Here is a 25,909-nt window from a genome sequence, read left to right as displayed (position 1 = left end):
AAAGGGCAGGACAGTTTCAGAACACTCAGCTGCCCAAGACTGGAAGCTGAAAGACATGGGGCAAAGGAAATTATCCACTTCCCAGAATACTGTTCTCAGCCAAACCACCAATTTTACACAGGAGGGTAGGAGGAACATGCTCTCTCTGGAAACCCTAGGGGGCACACATTCCCCGCCCCCCAAAAGGGAGCAAACCAAGAAACAGGGAAACGTGGACCCAAGAAATAGGAGCTACATCCCAGGAATCCCCATGGAGTGAAGAAGAGAGAGGCCAGGACCACAGCTGGGTGGCAGCAGCCACAGGAGTGGAGAAGTCAGCTCTGCTGGGGAGGTTCTGGGAGAAAAGGAGTCGCAGACGCAAAAACTCCAGGTGATTACCAACTCTAGGGAAATCAAAAAGCATGTCCTAGAAAATCAGTGTTCCTGCGGCATGGTTCTCACAGCCTGGCCCCACCAGCAACCTGGACATCCCCCCAGAGCTGTCAGTGGCTGGCCACAGGCTGCCCGCAGTGGCTCAGTGACTTACAGGAAGAGGTTCTCCAAGAGGGCAAGTGACTTACAGGAAGAGGTTCTCCACTACTTACAGGTAGTGGTAGTTGGGAGAGCTGCTGTCCAGGAGACAAAAGCAGGCAGCAAAGACAATGATGGCATTGAGACCTTCAGTGGAGTACCCCAGGAAGAGGTGGCCAGTGAGTGGTCTCCTGCCCTGAGCCCTGAGCCATGCTGTGCATTATCTCCCAAGTCCACCTCATCTCTGACCAGCCCCTTCACGCTGCCCACATGCTCAGGAGGGTACATTTCTGAGACACAGCAGCCTGGAAGGGGGCATGACAGCTACCATCAGAGGCACCCCTGTGTGGGCACCCAACACAATCCCAACTTGCATCCCTTGTCTTTCCATACTTTTTATAAGTACCCCCAGCAATGACACCCTAACACAAGCAATGATCAGAATATCAACAGGCAATCTAGCACATTCTGCAACAAAAGTGACAAAAGAGATCCCCAGAAAACTCTCTCTGTTTCTTATCCCCAAATAAGAGTTGATAAAGAAGCATCAGCAAGCAACGTTCTCATACAAATGAGGAGGGAGGCCCAGATGCAAATCCTCAAATCTTTCCCAAAATGAGATGACTGCCTCTGCGGTGACCCCTCGTCCCAAACACAAGGAACAACCTGTGCCCCAACAGGCAACTCTTCAGCCACCCCTTGCAATACAGATATCTCTGTTCCCAAGTTACAGATGGATAAGAGCCGTTAAACCGAATATCCTCTTCCCCAAGGAATGTTGGGGACCCCACGCAGAACATGAAAGACGACAGTAGCATTGACAAGACAGAAGACACCCCCCACCCCGTAGTGCAGCAGGTGATGAGGGACCAGCAATCAAACCTTCTCAGAATATTTCCTGCACTCAGCAGACCCCTCTTATTTGCCGCGTCCCCAGCTGACTCTCAGAACATCTACTGGTCAGGGGTGCTAGAGGAAAGGAAGGAGAGAGGTGAGGGTCAGGCTGAGAGGTGCAGAGAGAGGTAAGTAGTATAAGGAAAAAAAGAAAAAGATGGAAGAGGCTGGCCAGTTAGTTCAGCTGATTAGAGCACGGCGTATAACACCAAGGTCAAGAGCTCAGACTGGCCATCCGCAAAAAAAAAAAGAGAGAGAAATGGAAAAAGGAGACCTCCCATGTTGTCCCAAACCAGGCGATGAATTCCCAAGGCCCTAAACAGCAACAACAAAACCAGGCTCTCGAGGACAAGCTGAAGCAGAAGAAAAGGAATTCGGGGCTCATGAGAAAAGGCAGTCTGGAGAAAGAGTAGGCGTGTTAGATAGCCTGTAAGTTGGCCACCAAGAATCCTTGCCACTTGGTATTCATGTTCTGTGTAGTCCCCTCCTACACTGAATCAGACATGACCCAGGTGATCAATACAGTGCTTCAAAACGACAGCGTGTGACATCTGACATAGCATCATAGAACACACTGAAGCTTCCTGGTCGGTCTCTCACAATGCTCCCTCTAGGGGAAGCCACCTGCCACAACATGGTGATACCCAGGCAGCCTGGTGGAGAGGATCCCACTTGCCAGCACCTAATTGCTAGCCATGACAATGAGCCACCTTGGAAGGAGGTCTCTGGCCCCAAATTCTAATTAACGATATGTATGCTAAAATGTTCAGAGGCAAAGCCTGCTGCTGTCTGCATGGGAAAGCAGCGGCTCACGCCAGCCCCTCTCCACCCTGCAGGCCCCACTGGCTGCCCCCGTGACCTCCTCAGCCTCGCCCACCTCCCGCCACCTTGTAGACCAAGGGTGATGCCCTGTGTACCAGAATACTCATTGAAACCTTTACAAAATAGCGACAAAACAAAAGCAAAAAATGGGAATACTCAGTATAGGTATGGATATGAGAGACGTGAATTCGCATTTGTTCCGATAACAGGTGATGCTAATGGACCCGTGGTGCCTAAGAAGAAACTGGATCACAGCATGGTGTCAACGAGCCTTAAAAACTGGTCACAGTCTGGCTGGCTAGACTGGGTGGTTAGAGCACAGCTTTGTAACTCCAAGGTCAAGGGTTTGCTTTCCCATATCAGCCAGCTGCCAAAAAAAAAAAAAAAAAGAAAGAAAGAAAGAAAAAGAAAACGTTACAGTATACGAGAGGACTTCCAAAAGTTCATGGAAAGATTCGTATATCTTTTAATTCCATTTTTCCACGCACTTTTTGAAGTACCCTTGTATTGGAGTTAAGTGAAAGAAAAGCATCTACCTTCCAGGCTTGATTAGTTGCTCACAACATGACAACACAGCAAAACTTAATCACTGCAGCATGCTGTCTGCTAGCTCCGACCAGCAGAGTAATCTCTGTTTTATTTCTCCACGGCTCTAAGCCCTTTTCAAAATGATTCCCTGACAGTTAACGTATGTTCATCTTTTGAAAACAATAATCATCAATTAGACATTTGAGCCAATTAGCATTTGGTTCTTCTCATCCTCCCATTAAGAGCAATAAGTTGATCACTTAGAATCCAACTATAAAATTAATCACTTCGCACAAGGGAAATTTCTTTAACTTTGGAGACATTACAGCCTCTCCATTTGTGATCACTGATCACAGTGAGCAATGGAAATTTTGTAACTGATTATTTTAGGCACTTTGGGCATCACTTTCTTTGTAATACAGGGAACATTTCAGTCAGCTGGGAAGAAGTCCACAAAATAATTAACATAAGATAGGGAGACTTCTGTATATGGCAACATGGAAGGCTAATTACTCAGGTAAATACTCCCACTACAGAACACGTAAAAAGGCTATAAATATAATGGTAAGAAAAAAATGTTTTTTCAATGAAGTAACAAGAATGAAAGGCAAATCGATCAAAAAAAAAAAAAAAAAAAAAAAACACAGCAATGCAGAGAGATAAACTAGTAAAGATTGCAACCTCCCTAAGGAATCCTACCAATCTTCATTGATCTAGGATTTTGTTTCAATTGGGGACAATAAAGCTAGATACTGAAAGATCTAGCAAAAAGTTAAATTGAAAAAACACCCACTCCCTTAAAAGGAACCAGCCAGTATATTGCATTCCTTAGCTTCTCTGGGTAGTAGGGAAAAGTCTTCCCTGAAAATTCAAAACTACAAGCAAATACCAACGTGGAATTAGGGTCTGAATTTTCACTACCTGTAAGGCCCCAAAGACCTAAGACAAGAATTCCGTTTCAAGTGTCCCCGGGTCAGCAGTGCCCACACGTGCCTAAACAAAAGCAAATAACACTCTCAAAGAAATCTAAGACTACAAAAAAAAGAAAGAAAGAAAAGAAAAAGAAAAACCAAAAACTTACAAATAAAGTTTCAGTGAACAGAAGCTCACTATCAAACACTGCAATAGAGTTGAGGAAAAAAGATTATGAAATCAAAAGTGGAATCAGACCCACAAAGAGAGAGAAACAACTGTCCGAGTAGACCCAGAGAGTCTTCAGATATTGGAATGATCAGATATAGAATGCATCCAATACACCAGCAAAACCATCATCCCTCACCGAGATTATCCCTGTAGCCTCCAAACAGGTCCATTACCTTCTCCCTTGCACTTCTTTAGTCTGTTCTCAGCACAACACATCAAGAGGTTCTTTTAAAATGTAAATGACATTATGTGTAAAAGCTGACATTCTCAAAGTGGCCAGTGAGACCCTCCACCGTCTAGCCTGCAATCAGATCTCTGAACTGATGTGGTACAGATGGTCCCCAAGTTCCAATGGTTCTACATATGATTATTAAATTTTATGATGGTGCGAAAGCTATAGGTATTCAGTAAAAATTGTACTTCAACCATACAACCATTCTGTTGTTCACTTTTAGTTCCACGTTCAATAAATTACGTGAGATAGTCAATACTTTATTATAAAAAAGGCTTTGCATTAGATGGCTTTGCCCAACTGTAGGCTAACATCAGTGTTTTGAGTACAGTTAAGGTAGGCTAAGATAAGCTATGATGTTCACCAGGTTAGGTATACTAAATGCATTTTTGACTTAAAATATTTTCAACTTACAATGAGTTTATGGGCTTCTGGTGCCTGAAGAAAACGGGGCAAGGAGCTCAGAACCCATGTCTTCTGCTTGTCACAGTTCCCACAGCTGTGGCGCTGGTTGATGGAGTTTGGATGTGTTGTCCCCTCCAAAACTCACGTGGAAGTTTGATCCCCAGGGTGGCAGTGTTGGAAACTGATTGAGTCAGGGGGCAGATCCCTCACGAACAGATTAGTGCTCTCCCTGGAGGAGAAGGGACAGTGAGTGAGTTCTCGCTCTATTAGTTCCCGAGAGAGCTGATTGTTTAAAGGACCCTGGCACCTGCTCTCTCTCTCTCTCTCTCGCCTCCTCTTGCCATGTGATCTGCTTGTACCCGCCGGCTGCCTGTCTCTTTCTGCCATGAGTAGAAGCAGCCTGAGGCCAGTGCCAGGTGCAGCTGTCCCCAAATCATAAGCCCAATAAACCTCTTTTCCTTATAAATTACCCAGTCTCAGGTATTTCTGTTATAGTAACACAAAACGGACTAACAGAGTCAAAGCCAGCCTGTTGTCTTATATTAACATACACAGATACTTCTTCCTTTTCACACAAAATGTTCCATTGATCGTAACAAAATGAAAACCACCACTGAGCCCAGCCGGCAAAGATGGCCACCGTCCACATGCTGGTGTTTTTCATCCTCTTTATTTTCCCGAGGTATGTGGGTTCTGTGCGTGTGTCCAAGCCATCTAAGTTTGAAAATAGGATGGTAGAATTCATTCGACTCTACATAAAAAGTTTTAAGTATGTTTCTTTGTGAACATCACTCTCCAGGCATCACTGTCATGCAAAGTAAAAGGCACATGTCTAAAGTGCACAGTGTCTCTGAGTGACAAGTTTCCATGTCTGTACTTGTACACACCCGTGAAACCATCACCACAGTCAAGGGTGAATACATACATCCGCCTTGAAGGGTTCCTCCAGCCCCACCTGGCCCCCAGGCGACCACTGATTCTGTCACTGTAGATTAGTTCTATTCAACTATGATCTCAACCCATATCTGGAAATCTGCCACGTGCCAGGTACTGTGGTGGGCTTGGGATACAGCGTGTATGAGAGACACCTCAGCCACCGTGAGGTGTGCAGTCCACTGGGGAAGATGGGTACGAAGTCATCAGATGGAGAGGACCACTTTGAGATTGTGACCAACACCAGGGACAGAATTTTACAGGGTAGGTGGAAGAAGGGCTTTGGGTAGACGGTGAAGGCTCCCTGAGGAGGAGCCTTTGAGTGAAATCAGAATGCCAGGGATTAAGTCATGTGGAAATCTGGGGAGAGTGATTCAGGCAGCAAGAACCACCCATGCAAAGGCCCTGAGGCAGGACTGTGCCTGGTGTGTGGGAGGAGCAGCTGTGTGGCCAGAGCAGAGAAAGCAAGGGGGCAGTAGGAGGGGGCCCCTTGGGCTTTGCTGAAGCATTTGCATTTCATTCTCAATGTGCTGGGGACACAGGGGGACAGCGGGTAAAGAGAGGAGGGACGTGGCCTGAACTTCATTGAATCTGGAAAGGTCGCCAGCTGCTGGAGGGCAGTTATCAAGATGAAACGAGATCATGCAGCTGGTGCTAGGGACACCTGAGGGCTCAAGCTGTAGCTCCCTCGGGGCCCTCGGGCATCACCTTGAGTCTCCATCAACTTTGGACTGCAGCAGGCGATGTGGACAAAGACGTCCTCTGGCAACGACATCGCACCCTCTCTCAGGAACCCAGAGAGACTAGATTCAGTGGCTTTGGTCTCTTCCTGGGGACTTTTTGTTTCTTAATTGATGAAACATAAGCAAATGTCCCTTGAAACCATCATGGTTTCTCCCCAGAGGCCTCATCCATTGGTACGTGTCCTCACTCTTTGATCCTGTATAGGAATGGCCGGTGCATTCACTGGCTGAGTGCCGGTCACGAAAAAGACCAAAAAAAAAAAAAAAAAAAAAAAAAAAGTAAAATAAAATAAAATAAAATAAAATAAAAAACATTTTTCTGTAGACTCTTCAGTATTGTGTGTTCGCCTTCAGTGTTTTATGCAGATAGCATCCTGCTGTCCCTGTCTTGCTTCTACACTTTTTTCACTTAGCCTCAAGTCTGGGATCTACAAGGCCACATTCCCCTTTTCACAGTTGTATGATACTCTATCCTCAGGGCATACCAGGAGTTAGTCACTCAGTCCCCTGCTGAGGGACACATAGCTTGTTGCCAGCCTTCCACTGTCCCAAGCCATAGGAGCATGGGGGAAATGTGTTCAACCAGGGGTTAGCAAACTCTGACCCCCAGGCTGAGTCCAGCCCACTGCCTGTTATTGTAAATAAAGTTTCATTGGCACATGGCCATGCCTATTCATTCATGTCTCATCCACAAGGGCTCTCCCACTGCACTGGCAGAGCTGAGCAGCTGTAACCAAGCCCAGGTGGCTGCAAAACCTAAAAATTTCACCATCCAGATCTTTACAGAAAAAGTTTGCTATCCTCAACCTACTCTCTGTTTTTTTTTTTTTTTTTTTTTTCTCTTTCACAGTGGAAAAACTTTGGCCACTACTAGAGAACTAAATGGATCTTTGGTCATATTGCAGTGGACATACAATCTTGGCTTCTTTTGACATTTCAACCCTAATTTTGAGAGTTACCAATGGAAACTGAGGCCCAGAGAGTTGGTGGGGGCAGGATGTGAATACCCAGGCTGGCTGAATCCCCCACCCCTGAAACTCCAGGCTAGGGGTGGTAGCGGTGACTTCCTGCTGATGCTAACTCCATGCGGCTCCTAGGGTACCAGGGTAACCAAGCCCCTACTTTGAATTCTTCCTGTAGAGAACTCCAGGCGGCTCCTGATTTACCTCATCAGATGCACACTCCCTGCAGCCTTCCAGCCCCCTGCATACAGTCTGTCTCCTAACACATGCTCAGGCTCCCAGATGTGCTCCTCAAGGGGCCTGGCTTTGGGAGAGGGAAAGGAGGAAGCATGCAGGCAGAATTTGCTGAGCAAATGAACTCAGCATTTGACATCTAGGTTCACATCTTTAGGTACCTGTTGTCCGTTTGACAGTGACAGTCATTATTTTCCCCTTTAGCACTGGCCCAGGCCAGTGGAGCTGGATGATGTTGGGGACAGACAGGGGGCAGGAGGGGAGGGACATCATGAGGGCAGCCGATTGTCCAAGAGGGGCAAGTGAAAGAAGGGGTGTTGTGCCCACCTTGGGTAGGTGCTCTTATGGTGCCCATTTCACAGATGAGAAAGCAGAGGCCTGGCATGAAGGATTCAAATGGGTCTGATGAACCCATGGGCTATGTATGCCCTTAGCCACGTGCTAAGTGGGGTGGATGAAAGGAGCCTAGCTTTGGGCCACCGGGGAAATCAGGGCCCAGAGAGGAAGAGACTTGCCCGAGGTCACACAGCAGGTTGTCAGAGCATGTGACCACTGAACCATCCTGCCTTCTGGACTGGGGAGAGGACAGCAGAGGAACCAGCTGGACAGGAGGAGCCCGGCCCTCCTTCTTGAGTCCCAAGCTGGAAATGGTGGGCAAGTCGCTTCTCCTCCTCGCTGAGCTCAGTTTCCTCTCCTGGAAAATGGGGATCAGAACAACCCCGGCCTGGTTACCGTGAAGATGCGATGATGTGGGACCCGTGCACTCGGCAGGACACTCGCTCCTGATCACACTTCCCAGTGTGCCAGTTACAGCCCGTGTTTGAGCCTTCGAGGTCCTCGGCCAGTGCTTGAAAGACACCCAGCCCAGGGGGGGACTCAAGGCTGTCTGTTGCCTTTGGGTGCTTTGGGGGGGGGAGGGGGGCTCTGCATTGTGCTCGGGGCTGTAGCGAGACCACAAGAATGTTACCATTTGGTGACAACGTGTGCCAGAGCGTTCACCCTGTGATATGCTTTTGTGGACCTATGACTGACTGTAGGGGCAGCGAGTAGGGAGGGAGATGTGGAATTTGTGCTCTGGAGCCGGCCCACCTGGGTGTTCAAGTCCCAGCTCCACCACCTCTCTGGACCTCAGTTTCCTCATCTGTAAAATGGGCTATAAGGAGTGCCTACCTCCTAGGATTATTGTGAGGATTAAGTGAGTTTATTCCTATAGAACGCCTGGCACATGGCAAGTGCTAGAGGCAGACACATCCTTAGGTGACCCCAATGAGTCACCCCCCCCACCATGGTCACTCTTCCCTTTAAGTTCAGCAGAAGCTAAGATTTGCTTCCAGCCAGCAGGATACTGGGGGGAGGGAAGATCCATGCATTTAAAAATTTTTTAAATACATATTTAAATTGAAAAATTGGCAAAAGTGATAGATGTCAGTCCTATGACTAGACTACATTATATATTAAGACTCCATCATAGCCCACTGGAGCAAGAAAATCTCCCACTGTCCTGTAGGAAGGAAACAGCCCAGTTGGTAACTGTCTGGAGAGGGATCCACATGGCAGCCAGTGAGAAAACAGGGACGACAAACACGCAAGCTTGGGAAAAGATCCTGAGCTCTGGAAAAGGAAAAACATAGGCTTCATCCTGGGAACTTCCGGGTGCCTCGATGTGCCCCTCTGAGAAATGGGGATAACGGTCATCCCCGCCGTGCACCTGACAGTGCCCAACAAATGGCAAATGGTCTATCGTTGCCACCATTTACCAGCCTGCACGGGGGTCTGGGATGCCCCGCGAGGCAGGGACAGCGTGGCACCTGCTGGCATGTGTTTGAGGCCCGGCAGCCAGGGAGCCTAGCTGCTTTCAGAAGCTCTTGGTTCTCTTGGGCACAGAACTGAAAAGAATAAACCCAGCCCGTATTGGCTTCGGTGTGCGAATCCTCCATCTGATGGTCGTGACTGCTAAATCGGCCGTTTCCTTTCCTGTTTTGAAGTTTTAGACTTTCTTGATTTCAAAATGATTCACGATCATTTTGTGAATGATGGAAAGAAGAGAAAATTCCAAAGAAGAAAAAAAAAATTTAAAGGAAGGAAAAACACAAAGGCTTGCCAGTCACTGTAACTGTGACGTTCGTGTACTGCCCGCAGGTATTTGTGGAGCAGGTGCTGGGTGCTGTCCCTGGGCTGGGCAGGCAGATGCCGTGGGGAGTGAACCAGTGCCAGCCCCTGCCCTGGCCGCCCTCCTGGGCAAAGCCGAGGCTACAGGTCATGGAGGTCAGGGTGGGTAGACACATAGGCACTGTAGGAGCCACAAGGAGTTACTTGGCCCAGGCTGGCACATCAAGGAGGACTTCCTGGAGGAGGCGATGCCTCAGGCAAGTCCTGGAGGTGAAGCTGGGAGTATAAAGAAAAATGGCAAGATAACCAGGTAGAGGTGACCAGCACGGGGACAGGTGTCCTTGAGATGGGCAAGCAGGGAGGGTGTGGATACCTGGGGGAAAGGCATTGTAGGACAGTGAGTCTCAACCAGGGGTGATTTGCTCCCCAGGTGACATTTGGCAATGTCTGGGGACATTTGTTGTTGTCACAACTGGGGAGTGCTCCTTGGGTGGAGTAGCTGAGGGCCAGGGACACTGGTCAGCACCTGCAGTGCCCAGGACACCCCACCACAGAGAGTGACCCAGCTCCAAATGCCCACAGTGCTGAGGCTGAGAGATTGTGGTCTAGATCCATCCATTCTCATGAGAAACCCAGGAGATGCAGACCCAGCAAGTGCAAAGGTCCTGGGGCAGGTCTCTAAAGACGCAGAAGCCAGAGAGCCAGTGACTTGCCAGAAGCCACCACCACCAGCACCCACAGCCGCCATTTCATCTTTAATTAATTTCTTTCTATATCTTCCTAGGTTGTCCCTAAAAAAAGCTAGGCTACAAAATCTCAGTTATGCAATAAGAGATACTATCTAAACACCTGTGTGACTTTTGACAACCAGAGCCTAAGAAGTCTCAGTAGCCAACCTGCAAAATGAAGACTTCAGAACTGGCATATAGATCAAAAGAGAGAACAAATGGAAGACGCTTTGTAAACTATAAATCGCTATACAGAAAACTGTTAAATTCTAACACAATCATTATCTCAAGGCTTCAGGAAGTAAAATATAGTCTTCCTTTTATTTTCAAACTTGGTAGTTTTGAAAATGAACTTAAAATAAAAGATACTCTAAAACAGAAGCTGTGACAAATGCTAAAGTTTCACATATGATTTGGTGGTGATGAAACAACCCCACTTACAGACGAACAAAATTATTATCTAGGATCAATAATTCAAGTTTTGCCCAAAAGTCCTTCCCATATATCATTCCATTTACCAAATTAGTGCCAAAAGAATTAATTTATAAAAGCATAATTTTAGCAAGACCTTCTCGAAATTAAACATATAATACGGATCACCTAAGAAATAAATTTAAGTAACATAAATTAAACATTATTGAAATGCCTATTATTTACTATTACCATCACCTGGAGGGAGACAATAGCACATATGTATGTGTAGTGAGTGGCAAAAGATATTAATCCATGGTACATCAAATTTGTAATAGATGAAGTCCATGCAGAATATAAGAGTATGTAAATTAAGAAAGTCCAGTAGATTTAAATTACTAAAAAAAAAAAAAAATTCCCCTTATTTCCTTTGCTAAGCACCCAGAGATCTTAGGTCATCCCCCAAAATTTTCCTTTCCAGTTCTAAAAACTCTATGATTACATACACCTTTGAAAGCAGTTTTGTTCCTCTTAGTTCCTATTTATCAAATACTGATTAACTAATAAATTTTTATATTTTGAACTATTTCCATCTGATTGGACTATTCTACTTACAAAGAAACCACTATCACTCTATATTGTTCACTTTAAAAAGTTTCTTGGACACTCCACTTTCTTGCCTAAGTATCTTACTAAGCCAGTTTCATTTTAATCATGCAAATTAACAGGGCAAGAAGTCTGTAAGTAATAAGGTAGGAAACAATGTAAATCAGGCTAAAGATACAACTAAAAAGAAAAATAAATATATTATACTACTTCAGATCTAAAATCACTAACACATTTTGGGTAAAAAAACCAACTGGCCACCCTACTTGCTGTAAAGAAGGTCATTTTCTTAGAAGCCTATTTCATTCACATGGTCCAAAGCAATGTTTTTCCAGCTATAGTCCATTCCATTTGCATTAAAATTTTGGGGGCAGCTTATTTAAAATTTAATTTCCTGGGCCAGCCCGTGGCTCACTCGGGAGAGTGTGGTGCTGATAACACCAAGGCCACGGGTTCGGATCCTATATAGGGATGGCCGGTTTGCTCACTGGCTGAGCGTGGTGCTGACAACACCAAGCCAAGGGTTAAGATCCCCTTACCGGTCATCTTTAAAAAAAAAAAAAAAAAATTAATTTCCTGAACCCCACCCCAGACCTGGTGAGTTGTGCTGGTTGGGAATCTATGTTTTCAGCAAGTAGCCAAGGCGATTCTGCTGAGAACCATAAATCTAATGGAAGTAGAGGTCAGAAGATTTGTGTGGTAAACACAGCTCCCTCCTATCCTTAGCTGTTTGACCTCAATCTCTTAAGTGACATTATGTCCCACTCTATAACCAGAGAGGAAAATGAGATTGCCACATGTATATAAAATACATATACTATCATATTTAATTTCTGAAACAACCCCCAAATCTTTTAAAAATGAGTATACTGAGGGTATAGCAAGGTCACACTTCTTATTACAGTTGGAAAGCTGGAATTTAAACCCAGGTCAGATTTCAATGTCTTTCCTACGTTATTTTACATTTTGAGCCAACATTCATCAATTAGGAATTTATCAATATGTTTTGTCTTTCCTACATTATTTTACACTTTGAGCCAGCATTCATCAATTAGAAAATTTCATAGAAAAGTCTGGATTTCTAGTTTCCTTTAAAAAATTCAGAAGACCTGGCAACACTGAGACTATACTCCCACATAGGAACAATCAGCAGGAGCTGAGTGGCATTTATTTTTCCCTAAACATGGCACAGCTCACACCACTTCCTATTGTCTCACACTTAAAGGGCTTCAACTGCATATGTTACCACCTGACCCAATTCCTACTTCAAGGTCTACATTCTTTGCTCCCTCCTCCTGAGCTCCCATTGGATTTTCTCTGTAACTCCCACTTGGTAGCTATCTACTCTACAGGCTTGGGAAGATTTAGTGAGAGAGGAAAGATTGGATTTAAAACTAATAAAATACATTTATACATGGAAGATAATATTACTTTGTTCTCTTTTCTAAATGTATGAGTCCCTTTATTTTGAATTTTTAATAAACTTTCTAAAGCTTTTTTCTTTAACAAAATAGATTTCTTATAAAACACACTGTTTATTTTGTGTTCTTGTCATTTTCACATTTCATCCTACTTTAAAATACCAGCGATTTTCATGGAAGAATGAAGAGATTCCACTAACCCACAGGTACCTGTGCTCCATGTATCAACAGCAAGTATGGTTGGGAAGATGTGAAATACTTGCTTGCTTCCTGATTCTCACAATCTGAGTATCTTTCACTGTTAAATCATTAAGGAAATAAACTGTAATTCTAAGTTAAAATTGTTCAATTCGCTATTAAGCCCCCACTCTCCCTTTAAATCTCCTAATTACAATACTCATTATACTGCATTACATTTATTAGTTAGTACAGATCTGGCACATTCTAAGGATTTAATGAACACATGAAGAATAAAAACATGAAAACCAACAAAAGAGAACACATAAATGCATAGTAATTACTATCCTTTAGGAGCTTATAGTCTAATGATGGCCAAAGAGATGCATAAACAAAAATTATACAAGATAGAATATTTAAAATGTCACAGGAGTGAAATATAAAGTATAAGAAGAAATCAAGGAGGAAATTATAGTATGAGACAGATGTTACAGTATTTTCTTTTTCCCTGAAGACCATTCCTAAATATCTGGCCAAGATTCTTACCAATTTAGCCTCAAATTTCTAGTGAATTTGTCCTAATCATGAAGAATACATATGACCACTTCAAATACCCTGAGAAAACCACATTCAGAGCTATCTCCAATGTTTTCAGCCAGAAGAACTACTGTATATTTCAATTCTATAGTAGTGGTATTTCTTACCACCATCCTGTCTCTCTCCAGGAGACAGAAGTGAACCAACACCTACAGTCCTGGGTACATTACAGAATACTGATTAAAAGCACACGTTTGGCTTCTAGGCGCTCACGCTGAGACAGCGCCCAGGCCTGGAGCCGCTGCAGCCTCAGCCATGCCCTCCACCTCCCGCTGCCCCGCTGCCTCCCGGCTATAGATCCCGGAAAAGTGAGCGAGCTTCGGGCCTTCATGAACTGGTGAAAGCAGGATCCGAGCATTCGCCACACCGAGCAAATGCGCTTCCTGAGGGAGTGGGTGGAGAGCATGGGGGTAAAGTATCACCTGCTACTCATAAAGCTAAATCCGAAGAAAATATCAAGGAAGAAAAAACAGATAGTAAGAAGGCGGAGGAAGACATAAAGACAGATGACCTATCGAGTGAGGAGAGTGATCTAGAAATTGACAATGAAGGTGTGATTGAACCAGACACTGAAGCCCCTCAAGAAATGGGAGATGAAAATGTAGAGATAACAGAGGAGATGATGGATCAGGCGAATGATAAGAAAGTGGCTGCCATTGAAGCCCTAAGTGATGGTGGTTAACCATAGAAAGCCATTGATTTGTTCACAGATGCCATCAAGCTGAATCCTCGCTTGGCCATTCTGTATGCCAAGAGAGCCAGTGTCTTCATCAAATTACAGAAGCCAAATGCTGCTATCAGAGACTGTGACAGAGCCATTGAAATAAATCCTGACTCAGCTCAGCCTTACAAGTGGTGAGGGAAAGCACACAGACTTCTGAGCCACTGGAAAGAAGCAGCCCATGGTCTTGCCCTTGCCTGTAAACTGGATTATGATGAAGATGCTAGTGCAATGCTGAAAGAAGTTCAACCAAGGGCCCAGAAAATTGCAGAACATCGGAGAAAGTATGAGCGAAAACGTGAAGAGCGAGAGATCAAAGAAAGAATAGAAAGGGTTAAGAAGGCTCCAGATGAACATGAGAGAGCCCAGAGGGAGGAAGAAACCAGATGACCATCAGGAGCTCAGTACTACTCTTTTCCAGGTGGCTTTCCTGGGGGAATGCCTGGAATGGGAGGGGGCATGCCTGGAATGGCAGGAATGCCTGGGCTCAATGAAATTCTTAGTGATACAGAGGTTCTTGCAGCCATGCAGGATCCAGAAGTTATGGTGGCCTTCCAGGATGTGGCCCAGAACCCAGCAAATATGTCAAAATATCAGAGCAACCCAAAGGTTATGAATCTCATCAGTAAATTGTAAGCCAAATTTGAAGATCAAGCATAATGCCCTTCTGACAAATAAAGCCCTTGATGAAGGAAAAATAACCTAGATCACCTAATGGATGTCGCAATAATACAAACCAGTGTACCTCTGAGCTCATCAAGAGAGCTGGGGTGCTTTGAAGATAATCCCTACCCCTCTGCTGCAAATGCAGCTTGAAGCATTTTACAGTGGTTTGCCATTAGGGTATTCATTCAGATAATGTTTTCCTTCTAGGAAAACCTTAAACACTTTTTAAACCTAAAAATATTTAAAACAAAGGAGTGTTGTGTTGATTCCTACATTTTCTTTCACTTATCATTTTGGGTTTTTTCCTTTGAATTATTGGGCAAGGAAGGTACTTAAGTATGGAAGATTTATTGCTCGTTTGCGTGAAATAAAGTTTTATTAGTGGGAGGCAAATATAACTCACTTAAATAGGTAATGTTTGAGTTGGATATATGGTTACAGAAGCATTTTGATTTGTCTTTTTAAATGCTTTATTTTTTAAAAAATGATTTATTTCCATAAAATTATAGGGACCACCAGTTTTTCAGTAGAACCTGTGTAGGGACTGGAAGTACTTGGCAGGGTAGCAGCAATCTTACTATGTTTTATATAACATGCACCCTTGTGCAGGTTGCATTTAAATCTTACACTGTGGTGAAGGGATGATTTTTTTGTAATCCTGCAGTAGAGTTGGATTACTTAGGTCTGTTCTCATCCAGTATATTAAATAAATGTTTCATATTATTTCCAAAAAAAAAAAAAAAAAAAGCATACGTTTTGGCACCAGATTCTACCACTTATTTTCTGTAAAATATTGGGCAAATTATTGCTCAGAATGTCAATTTCCTCCTCTGCAAAATGGGAATCATATCTACCTCAAGAGGATTTAAATTAAATAATCCATATGCAAGCACTCAGTTATTATAAAGGATAACCCTAAACCCAGTGAACAGACGCTTGCTATTTGGACACATGCATGAACTGATTGTACATTGTGCTTCATAGCTGACTTGTCTTATCATCCTTCGTATCTATTCCTTCCTTTCCTTTGCTATCACTATATTCCAAGCTCTGATCTACTCATATCCAGGCAACTTTCTGAAGGGTTTCCCATCTCCATCCTCAGACATACTTTGTCCAAACTAGTACTTACTTACACCACAAATGTCTGGCTGGTGTAATGAAAAGAGCATTAGATTACAAATCAGAGAATTTGGGTTTGGGTTGCAGCACTATCACCAAGGCATTTTGGAAACCTAAACCTAAATCTCTTCGTCTATAAAATGAGTTTTAGATTTATTATCTTTAATATATCTTCTTGCTATAAAAGTCTACACCTCTCCCCTATCAAAAATTGTCTTTGGCTTACAAAATAAAATTCCAAATTGGATCAGCATTAAAGACTTCCACATCTAGTGTCGTAGTTAAGAGCGAATTTTGGAGCCAGAAAGACCAAGGTTTGAATGCTAATTCTGTAGTTTACAGGCTGCTTGTCCTTGGGCAACTTACTAAACTTCTCTAAACCTCAGTTTTTCTTACAAAATGGGAATAAAGTAATTATGTCTCAGGCTTGTTAATTAGAATTAAATAAGATATTTGCTACGTGTTTTGCACATAATAAACACTAAGTATGAGATTTGTGCCTATTCTAACCAATCTCCCATTACTGCCTTCTACTTATGGTTTTCAAACTGTTCCTGAAGACCAAGAACTCTACTTCAACCCAAACCCTCCTCTTTTTACTCTTAAGATTTTCAAGTCTTACCTCCTAAAATAATGACAAATTCTCTGAGTAAGAGCAGTATCTTATTATCCCCTTTATTGTAGTCTTTTGGACATAGTAAGTATTTAATAAATGTGCAACTGATTCCATTTAATTCTTTACCAGTGAATGCCTCTTCTAAAGTAATCTACCTTGATAAATGTCTAATCTGCTTCTCTAACTGGTTCACTCTATCTTTTCTAACTAAAAACAGGTACCCCCTAACCCCCACCCCCAAGCAACCAGCCCAGCGATGACCACCGAGCTGCAGGATGAAAGGCCCTAGGTTCCCGAGCTGGAGTGGTGGGGGCGAGGGCTTTTGCCACACCCCCGACATCTGCACCCAGCCCGGCAATGACCCAGCCACTGCTGGAAGCCCCCTGGTCTCCCCTGCGGGAATGAGGGGGGTGCCACAGGCCTCAATCCAGCCCTTCCTCCTTCCGTCCCATTTCCTTCCCCTTTCCCCTCTCCCCCTCCCTCCCAACTGCTCCACAACATCATAGAATGTAAAAAAGAATATAATTTTTAAAAAGGAAATAAATAAAAATAGGTGCGAGAACGATAAAATAGCCTTCACTTATCTGTTCTAAATCTTTATCTGAAAATTTTGCCCTTCTTTTCTGATTGTTATTTTGCCATGAACTTAACATATATTTAATATCTTCTGATTTATCCTTTAAATGTGATCATCTCTGTACTGAGAAACAGGCAGTCTCTTTCTATACAGCATCTGAGTTCACCATCCCGCCTTTCCTTCTCCTCTCCCCCAATCCCTCTCCCTTTTTATTTTAGCCCTAAAACCTAGACCTATTACTATAGACCGCCAATTCTGACTAATTCTGTTTACTATCTGGGCTTCACCTCTTTTGTTTATATACTAAGTTCCATTAAGGTCAAAGGCCCTATAGAATCTATACCTTAATAAATTTTAGTAATTTGTCAATTACTAAAATTATGCTTGCCTTTGGCAACTGCATACAGATTCCAAGGCCCATTTAATTAGTGGGGAGCAGAGGCCTTGGCTAGACCAGCTCCATGTATAACTAAGCCTCTCTGACAATCCATACCTTGCTTTGTGACTTGGGGAGCTACATGTCTGCTGTCTTCCCTCAATGTACTCCTATTTTCAGTGTCATTTTTTTCTGAGAAGGGAAAAGTTATAAAGGTAGAAACGCTGATTTCAAAGTCAGTTTATATTTGAATGGCAGACACTCAGTAGCTGTACGACCTTTCCAAACCTGTTTCACTTTATAAAATGAGTATACTAATACCTATTTCATTAAATGGGACAGTGTAAAACATCTAGATTCTAGATCAATATTTGGCACATAATATGTACTAAGTAAGCTTTATTCCCTTTTTCTAAAGGAAAACATGAATTTCAAAGAGAAAATAAGGTAGAAGGACACTTAGCTTTTCCAAAGACCTTATGCAGAAAAACGTATCTATGTCATTATATTAGGGGGAAACTATTTTTTCTCAACCAAAGAAGGATTTTTCTTAAGAAGTTAGTGAAGACTTTTCTTAAGAACAATTTAATTTAATAATAAAGGCTAAATTGTAACACTACTTATTTCTATTCTATTGTACTGAATTCCAGTGTAGTTTTCCTTCAGTTATAAAATGTAGTATAAACATTTTTGGGACTTATCTGATGCAGGCCTTACCCTACTACATTTGCCATTCATTTCCTAACTGAAACACCCCCAACCCTACTCTGCTTTGAGTTTCCCCACTCTAGTCTTTTCCAAAACAATTATTTTCTATATTTGTTTTGAGCAGTAATACAAGTACCTATCAAATTCCAAAAAAAACCCCGGTAAAAAGCAACTCGGTTTCCCTTCCCAGAGTCTACCTTTACAAAGATTTTTCTCTCTGCGGTCAAGCAAATGTGAACACAAATATACAGACATGATCCTGTATACTCACAGAATGTACCCTTTTAATATTCTGCAGTAGAATGCCTTATTTTTAATACCCAAACTATAAAGGATGTTCACCTCTCTTGACACATTTTTTGGCCAATGATTTTATATAGTAAAAAAAATTTTTTTTTTTTTTTTTTTAAAGATGACGGGTAAGGGGATCTTAACCCTTGACTTGGTGTTGTGAGCACCACGCTCAGCCAGTGAGCGAACCGGCCATCCGTATATGGGATCCGAACCCGGGGCCTTGGTGTTCTCAGCACCACACTCTCCCGAGTGAGCCACGGGCCGGCCCTATAGTAAAAATTTTTATGTTTCCATCTCAAAAACTTAATACAACATTCTTTTAAAAAAGATGTGTGAGAAATCTGGAGATACATTCCAAATAAACCTAGCAGAACTTTGGAAAAGCTGCTTCAGTATCAATAAAAGGGATGTACAGAAAGCAATTGTATGTTTAACCACCATATTAATTATTTGGTAATAAGGAAGAATCATATATCCTAAAATTTTTTTTAAATTTCATGAATAGGCAGCTTTCTGTGTTTCCATTAGGTTTTAGAAACTCGTGAAAGATTGGGGTTGACATGTGGTCCATTTATAATGAGAAACAGGTTTCCAGGTAGGGTTTTCACACAGGAAATCTGACTTTCAGGAACAAAATAATGATTTTAAGCAGGAGGTACATATGTATCTATTCCATACTACACACTGTTCTGTGCCTTGCTTTTTCACTTACTATATCTCAGAAACTGTTCTACACATATTGGGTACAATAGTAAACTACTTCAATCTTTTTAAAGCTGCATGGTCTTCCTTTATACCATTTTAGTATTCTATTTCTTCAAATCTAAAATGCCATTAACCATAAAACACATTATTATTTTATGTGCCACTAAGAAATTAAAAAGCTGCCAATTACAATGCCACTGATAAGCTGTATCTGATTTTAGTTTTCTTAAAATATGAAAAAATGCATCTTAGAATGAATGAAATATGGTGGATTGTTTCCAATCTTTTGTTCATACAGTGATATAATGAATAACCTCAATCATACCTTATTTTGTGCATCACAAGAATTAGTTCAGGATAATCAGAAATAAGAATTGCTAGATTCAAGGACACATGCATTTTAATCTTTAAATATTCCAAACTGCTCTCTGTAGTAGTTTTACCAATTTATACTCTCACGACTATGACGTATCTGTTTTCAGTAGTTTTTTTTTTAACTGTTTCTAGTCCAAGTGAAAAATGGTATCATGCTGTAGTTTAATATGAACATCTCTTATTATGAGAAGGGTTGAGAATACTTTCACATGTTTAAAAGCCATCTGCATTATTTTTCTGTACAGTGTTCATGTCATTTCGCTTTCTATTTAGGTAATGTCTTTTTCATACTGATAAATACATGAAGGAAATTGGTCCTTTGCCTATGAGATATTATAGATATTTTCCCCAGTTTACTTGTTTGTTGACTTTGTTTATGACGAAATATGGCCAAATTTATCCTTTTTTTAGTAGCATGTAGGTTTCTTATTCAAAGATGATTTAAAAAATAATTCTATTGTTCATCCTAATAATTTTGTAATTTCATTTTTCACATTTAAATCTTTTATCCACCTGGAATCTATGTTGGGGTAAAATATGACAATAGGGATCCAAGTTTTTTTCTTCTAGGTTGTCACCCAGTTGTCCCAACAACACTATTGAGTGACTGAGGCTCCCCTTAGAGGATGTAAATTAGATTCAGAAGTAGAGATGATGAGTGAGCTTGGAATGGAGGGAAAAAAAACAAAATTAGGAGTTTAGGAGCCCTAAAAACATATAACATTAAAAGCACAGCTGACAGCTCAGATGGGTAGAGTGTGGTGTTACATATAAAAGCACAGATCCTGGAGTCCACTATCTAACACATGTAAAGCATATTAGTTACTATTGTTGTTAATTCTGGGAAATAGAGAGTAACAAGACAGAAGTTTCTATTTATGATTTTTATGACATTTAGGTTTCTGATTAACACGTAAAGATGGATTATCGCTAATTCGGTTAGAATATACACTATACAATGGAGGTGTTAATAACAATAGGCATTTATACAGCATTTTACAGTTTTTATAAAGTGACTTCACTTACATTAGTTTACTTTGTCCCCATTACTACTTTATGAGAAGATGGACAGATATTTTGATTCCCATTTACTGCTGAGGAAAATAATTCAGTGATGGTAACTTGTCCCTTTACCTACAGGAAATGGCAGTGCTACACTCAAACCTAGATCTTATGCTTCCAAATGTTATTAACACAATGCCATCGTACCCCACACCAAGTACTTTCACACAAAAATAAATAAGAATCCCTATGCTCAAGGAGCTTGAAGTAATTTATCAATCAAATATTCAAACTGATCATACACTTAATTCTAAGCATGGAAGGAGTACACAGAAGTATAAAACATAGTCACTTTCCTCAAGAAACCGTCAAAGGCCTACAGTAGTTTAAAAAGTAGCATTTTGAGGACTGGAAAATAAACCTGAAGAGCAGAAACCATGTCCTATCTACTTTGTCCATGTCTTATGCTACTTACAACAGGTATAACTAGAATATGTTATTAGCTCGGTAAATATCTGTGGGTTGTTTAAATGTATTGGTTGAACCTTCTACACAGGGTGAAATATAAAATATCAGACCCCACTCATTTTTCCCAGGAGCCGAACTTTGGTGTGACCAAAGAACCAGCTAAATCATCAAATAGCTCTTAGACAATGAAACAGAGGAAGTTCAGGCACCATTTCTGGGCTACACCTACTGAGTAAACACACTTCACAGTGAAATAAAGATTTTGAGCTACACTCTGCTACATTTCAAAGCTGTCAAAAGGTTATCAAACAATTTCCAGAACCAAATACTGTCCAACTGCCACAAAATACAGCTGTCATTCACTATTGCTTTATTCCATATTAAATACATCCTCTGCCTCTACAATAAGCAATTTCCATAATATTTCTCATCAACAGGGCTTTCTTTGTGCTGTTTCCTTCAACCTTGCCAATATATCCTTTCTACAGGTCTTTAATTTTTTAATACTAACAATCACTTATTTGCCACAGACAATAAAAGTTTTTGGTTTTTTTTTTAGCTTTTGAAATATTTTAATAAATACTAAGAGAGAACAAAGGGTGAATAATAAGAAAATTAAAATACAAAAATAAAACCAGTTCACAAAGTACAATTTTATATCCACAGATAACTTCACTCCAGAGTTAGCATGCCCTATTCCCCAACCTGTCCCGTGACAAGATAACTGTATTGGCGCCAAAACAACTGGCACTATCTATAAAGGTCCTGCATGGGTCAAAATAACTTTTAAACCTTTGGCAAAAAAGCCCAAAGATACCAGGTTTAAATCTTAGTGGGTGGTTTCATGTTAGATATGTTAGAGTCCTAAACTCAAGAAGAGAACTGAAAGCTGACAATAAAGTAGTAAATGCAAAGAACTTATAAAGTGTGAGCCTAGAAATTACGTGTGGTGACTGGTCTATACAATACCAAAGAGGCATTAATCACTTTCACTAGAGCAACAAGACTTTCTTCAATGGTTATTTATAGCAAAGCTTTGGTATGGTGAAAAAAAATCTGCTACAAATTGCCTCAATATGCCATAAATGTGGTTATACTCTAGGTCAAATCATGTGGGTATTACAGAAAGAGCTATGTGTGAGAAACCAGCATAATGCCTGCACACTATTGAATCTAACACTAGGAAACAGGAGTCATTTACGAAACAATTAACCTCTGCCCTTAATGTTAAAACAGAATAAGGTTCCATTCTTTTTGAAGGGTAAAGGCACTGTACTAGCCATTTAAAACAGATGGGCTTTGCACCAACAATATCAATATACTTAACACCCCTAAACTGTACACTTAAAAATGGTTAAGATAATTTTGTGTTTTGTTTTGTTTTGTTTTACCACAAGTAAAAAGGAAAAAAGTTCAAACAGGCTTCAAATTTCCCTTGTACTTTAAAAATAATAATAGATTTATAAGTTACAGAGTACTTACTATATGTCTGTTACTGTGGAGATGGACGCAAAATATGGATAAAACCTAATTCTTTTTAAGGGGCTCAAAGTTTGAAAAAAACCAAAATTCTAAAGTGTTCTTAAAACCAAAAAAATGAAATAATTTTGGTTCATCCAAAGCAAGTGAGTATCCATTCTTAAACTATCCTTTCTTAAACTCTCTCTCTCAATCTCTCTCCATGGGTCCCCCCGCCCCACCCCACCCCGCCCTGCTGCAAGTTCTAGTTGTACTTTAAAGTCTCTGATGCTTGAAATGAAAAATTCTGAGATTCAAACAGATCTGCCAGAGAATAACAATCAACAATGATCCTGAGCATCCTGAAGAAGAAGACATGTCTCTAATTGGAGGGAAAGCCCAAATCTAGTCTCTGGACCTTATGTGCAATCACTTCCATTCAATTCAACCCAACGCTTACAACTGTGCAAACCTCCGGGACAAATTCTATCAAAAAGGCATTTCTATTTCGGTACTGATTGCCCCATCTCTCTTCTGGACTCATATAATCTATGGTCTATGCCATACAAGTTTCTCTTAATTGTAGAATATTCTTTGCATTGTTTGCAAAGAATTCTTGTGCCACTTGAAAAACAAGTTTAATAGTAATCAAATCTATGTCCCCAAAAGAACAGGTCAGTGCTTAGAAATAAATACTGTATCAAAATATATTTATTTGCATCTCCTATGTGTTACCACTGAAAAGAATTTGCAGAAGTAGAATTTAAAAAGCAAAGGTGTTAATGATTGAAATGTCCTATTTCATGCCCAGTCCTCTTTCTTGTTCTTAACACACTTGAGCTGTAGACTTCCACATTCAAACTGTGAAAATCCATTTCTAAAATTCAAAGAATTAGTCAACAGTAGCACACCTCTCTCCAAAGATCCCTTTACACAATGAGCCCCTCCATGACCAGATGTAGAAGAAAAATGATTCCCATCATTTCTGACGCAGCATTCACATCACAATCTGCAAAGAACAAACAGTATTTCTTGAATCTGAGAAAGCTAAAAATTGAATGCAGTTGGTTAGTTTCCAACTAGCAAGAACTCAGAAGCAGAAATGTTAGTATTTTGTTTTGACCCAAATGATCAGCATAGTTAAAAGGAAAAACAGACGCAATGGAAACTTTTAAGCTATACACTTTCCAGAACCTGATCTGAACCTGGGAAATGACAGCCCTGCTGAGAGAACCCTAGGAAAACCTCTACTCTCATTTTATGTTTTTTGAGGGTTAATTTTTCACTCCACCAGTGCATGGATTCTGAATGCAGAACAAAAGAGCCAAGGCAATCACCAGCTTCAGGGAGAATTTGGAAGGACAAAAGTTAAACTCCACTGAATGATTCTCTTTATAATACCAAAGCCACAATACAACATCACTAGATGGCACAAAGAAAGCACACTGTGGCACTCCTTTTATTCCACCCACCCATCACCTCCACCAAAAAAAAATTAAAACAGGTTGAGCTATACACAGTATGTCTGACTGAAAGTTTTAATAACACAGCAGTTACTCTCGCAAATTACTGGCAAATATGGAGGCTTAACAGTGACTTAACATACAGTTATAGGAAAAATAGATTATTCTTGGGGGAAAAACCTAAACACTTTTTTAAAAAGACAGCAAATATTTTCAGGTACAAGATCTGCATCAAAAACATTGTTTTCTTTCTTTTCTTTTTGGTAAATTTTTAAAACTTACCCTGAAGAGATTTTCCAAATCCCTGGCCCAGCTTCCACCCATGTTTCTGGAGTCAGCAGTGTCCAATATTCTGTTCTGACAGACAGAACAGAGAAACAAACTGAAAGTATTCCAATAATATATTCTTCCCTTCCTAGTGACATTTTAAACAGGTGTTGAGCAAGAGATAGTTCTGCATATATGCATGCAAAAATGTGCTAATAATAGAGGACATGTGCCCAATAAAAGGGACATTAATGTAAAAAGAAATGCTGGCTAGTATTTTATATGAGAAGAACAATCATATCCATCACCTAGACAGCACCACTTTAAGATTTGTTTCTTAAAGAAAATCTACATTGTGTTTAGTTATTTTATTCATGTCAGGCTTTCATGATACAAAGTAAATTATAAGTGTAAGACTGCCCCACCACTAGAAATGAAAAAACAACAACAACAACAAAAACCAACAATCAGAGCAAAATCCAGGCTAGACTTGATTGGTTTTTTAATACATATAAAAAATATAAATATTTAACTAGCATGCAGCCAATATTAAACTGAAAAAACAGTGAGGTTAGTAAAACAAGAAATTAAATTGATTAAACAGAAAAACAAAATGAGCTCAAGCGCAGACTGACTGATGCATTTCAACATGTGGTCTAATAAAAATGTTAAGATGTTAGAATGAAACAAGCCTAGCAATAAGTTAACAGTAAAGAACCACTAGTGCATGTAGGGGGAAAAAACTCAACATACATAATGTGTCATCTTCCTAGGTGCACACTGGAAAAGGTGAAATATATATTTCAATTAAGTTGTATGAAAAGACACCAGAAACAACTAAGTGTCAGCTTTTGTGTAAGTGGTCAAGATATCAGAAACTTCTGCAGCACTCTGTCCAATTCTTTGCTTTTTACAGTTATTGTGAAATACCAACATAAAGCTAAAATAACCATTGACTGTGTATCAGAAAAAATGATGGTACTTGTCCAAAGGAAACATTTAAAATCATAAACGCAAAGTGTTCTATATGTATTAAAATGTAATTTATAGAATTAATCTGGTATCACCATTTGAAAATAATCTCATATTTCATGAAATCAATTTATAAAGCTAACAAAAACACAAATCTCTGCATTAAAACCAAACATTTCATATTAAATCATGTATCTTCCAGCTCCATATTCAATGATAAAATGCTCTTTGAAATCATAGAGGTGGGAAAGAAAACATTATTTTACTCTTACCTTCTCTGATAGGAAGTTAGAAGAAGATTAAGCTTCCCCAATGCTGTTTTTTTTTTTTTAAATGACAATTTCCTATAAATTTATGACAGAATGCAAACTGAAAAACTGGGTTGAGCAGCTGATTATTTTGTTTATGGGAAGAAAGATAAGGATACTTTTTTAAAAACAAAAAGTGGAGGCAAACTATAATCAGAAACTTATTTCTAAAGCAAAAGAGGCTATTGTTTTAAACATATATGTATACATATAAATAATCATTATGGTACACAAAAGGTCACGAGAAATTATTTTTGCTAAGAACTGAAAGAATTAGAAAAGGCTATCGAGTGTATAATCTCAAGTGATGACTTCCATATTATTAGACATCACAAAAACATAACCTAACACTACTA

At 40.7% G+C, this 25,909-nt stretch overlaps 1 protein-coding gene and 1 pseudogene across 8 annotated transcripts in view; one reads left to right on the top strand and one right to left on the bottom strand.

The window, feature by feature from the left end:
• LOC134364666 (G patch domain-containing protein 8-like) overlaps window positions 1-25,909 on the bottom strand; it is a 72,121-nt gene that overhangs the window by 32,469 nt on the left and 13,743 nt on the right. For 5 of the 8 annotated variants that reach the window (XR_010021866.1, XR_010021869.1, XR_010021870.1 and 2 more), the window contains exons 3-4: window positions 24,289-24,363; window positions 4,544-4,763 (exon numbers count right to left, since the gene is read on the bottom strand). Coding sequence is in view for 2 of the 8 variants with exons in the window: in XM_063080692.1 (XP_062936762.1) it covers window positions 4,676-4,763; window positions 24,289-24,363 (163 nt within the window). In the remaining 6 variants the exon portion in view is untranslated. Of the gene's footprint in view, window positions 1-4,377; window positions 4,764-23,236; window positions 23,553-24,288; window positions 24,364-25,026; window positions 25,054-25,909 lie in introns of those variants that run through there. The other 3 variants (XM_063080693.1, XM_063080692.1, XR_010021868.1) reach the window with 3 other exon arrangements.
• Window positions 5,167-14,571, top strand: LOC134365023 (putative protein FAM10A4; annotated as a pseudogene).

Source organism: Cynocephalus volans, chromosome 16, assembly GCF_027409185.1.
Source record: "Cynocephalus volans isolate mCynVol1 chromosome 16, mCynVol1.pri, whole genome shotgun sequence".
Classification (NCBI taxonomy): Eukaryota; Metazoa; Chordata; class Mammalia; order Dermoptera; family Cynocephalidae; genus Cynocephalus; species Cynocephalus volans.
Note: the sequence above shows the minus strand (reverse complement) of the source record. Positions and strands in the feature narration are given on the sequence as shown.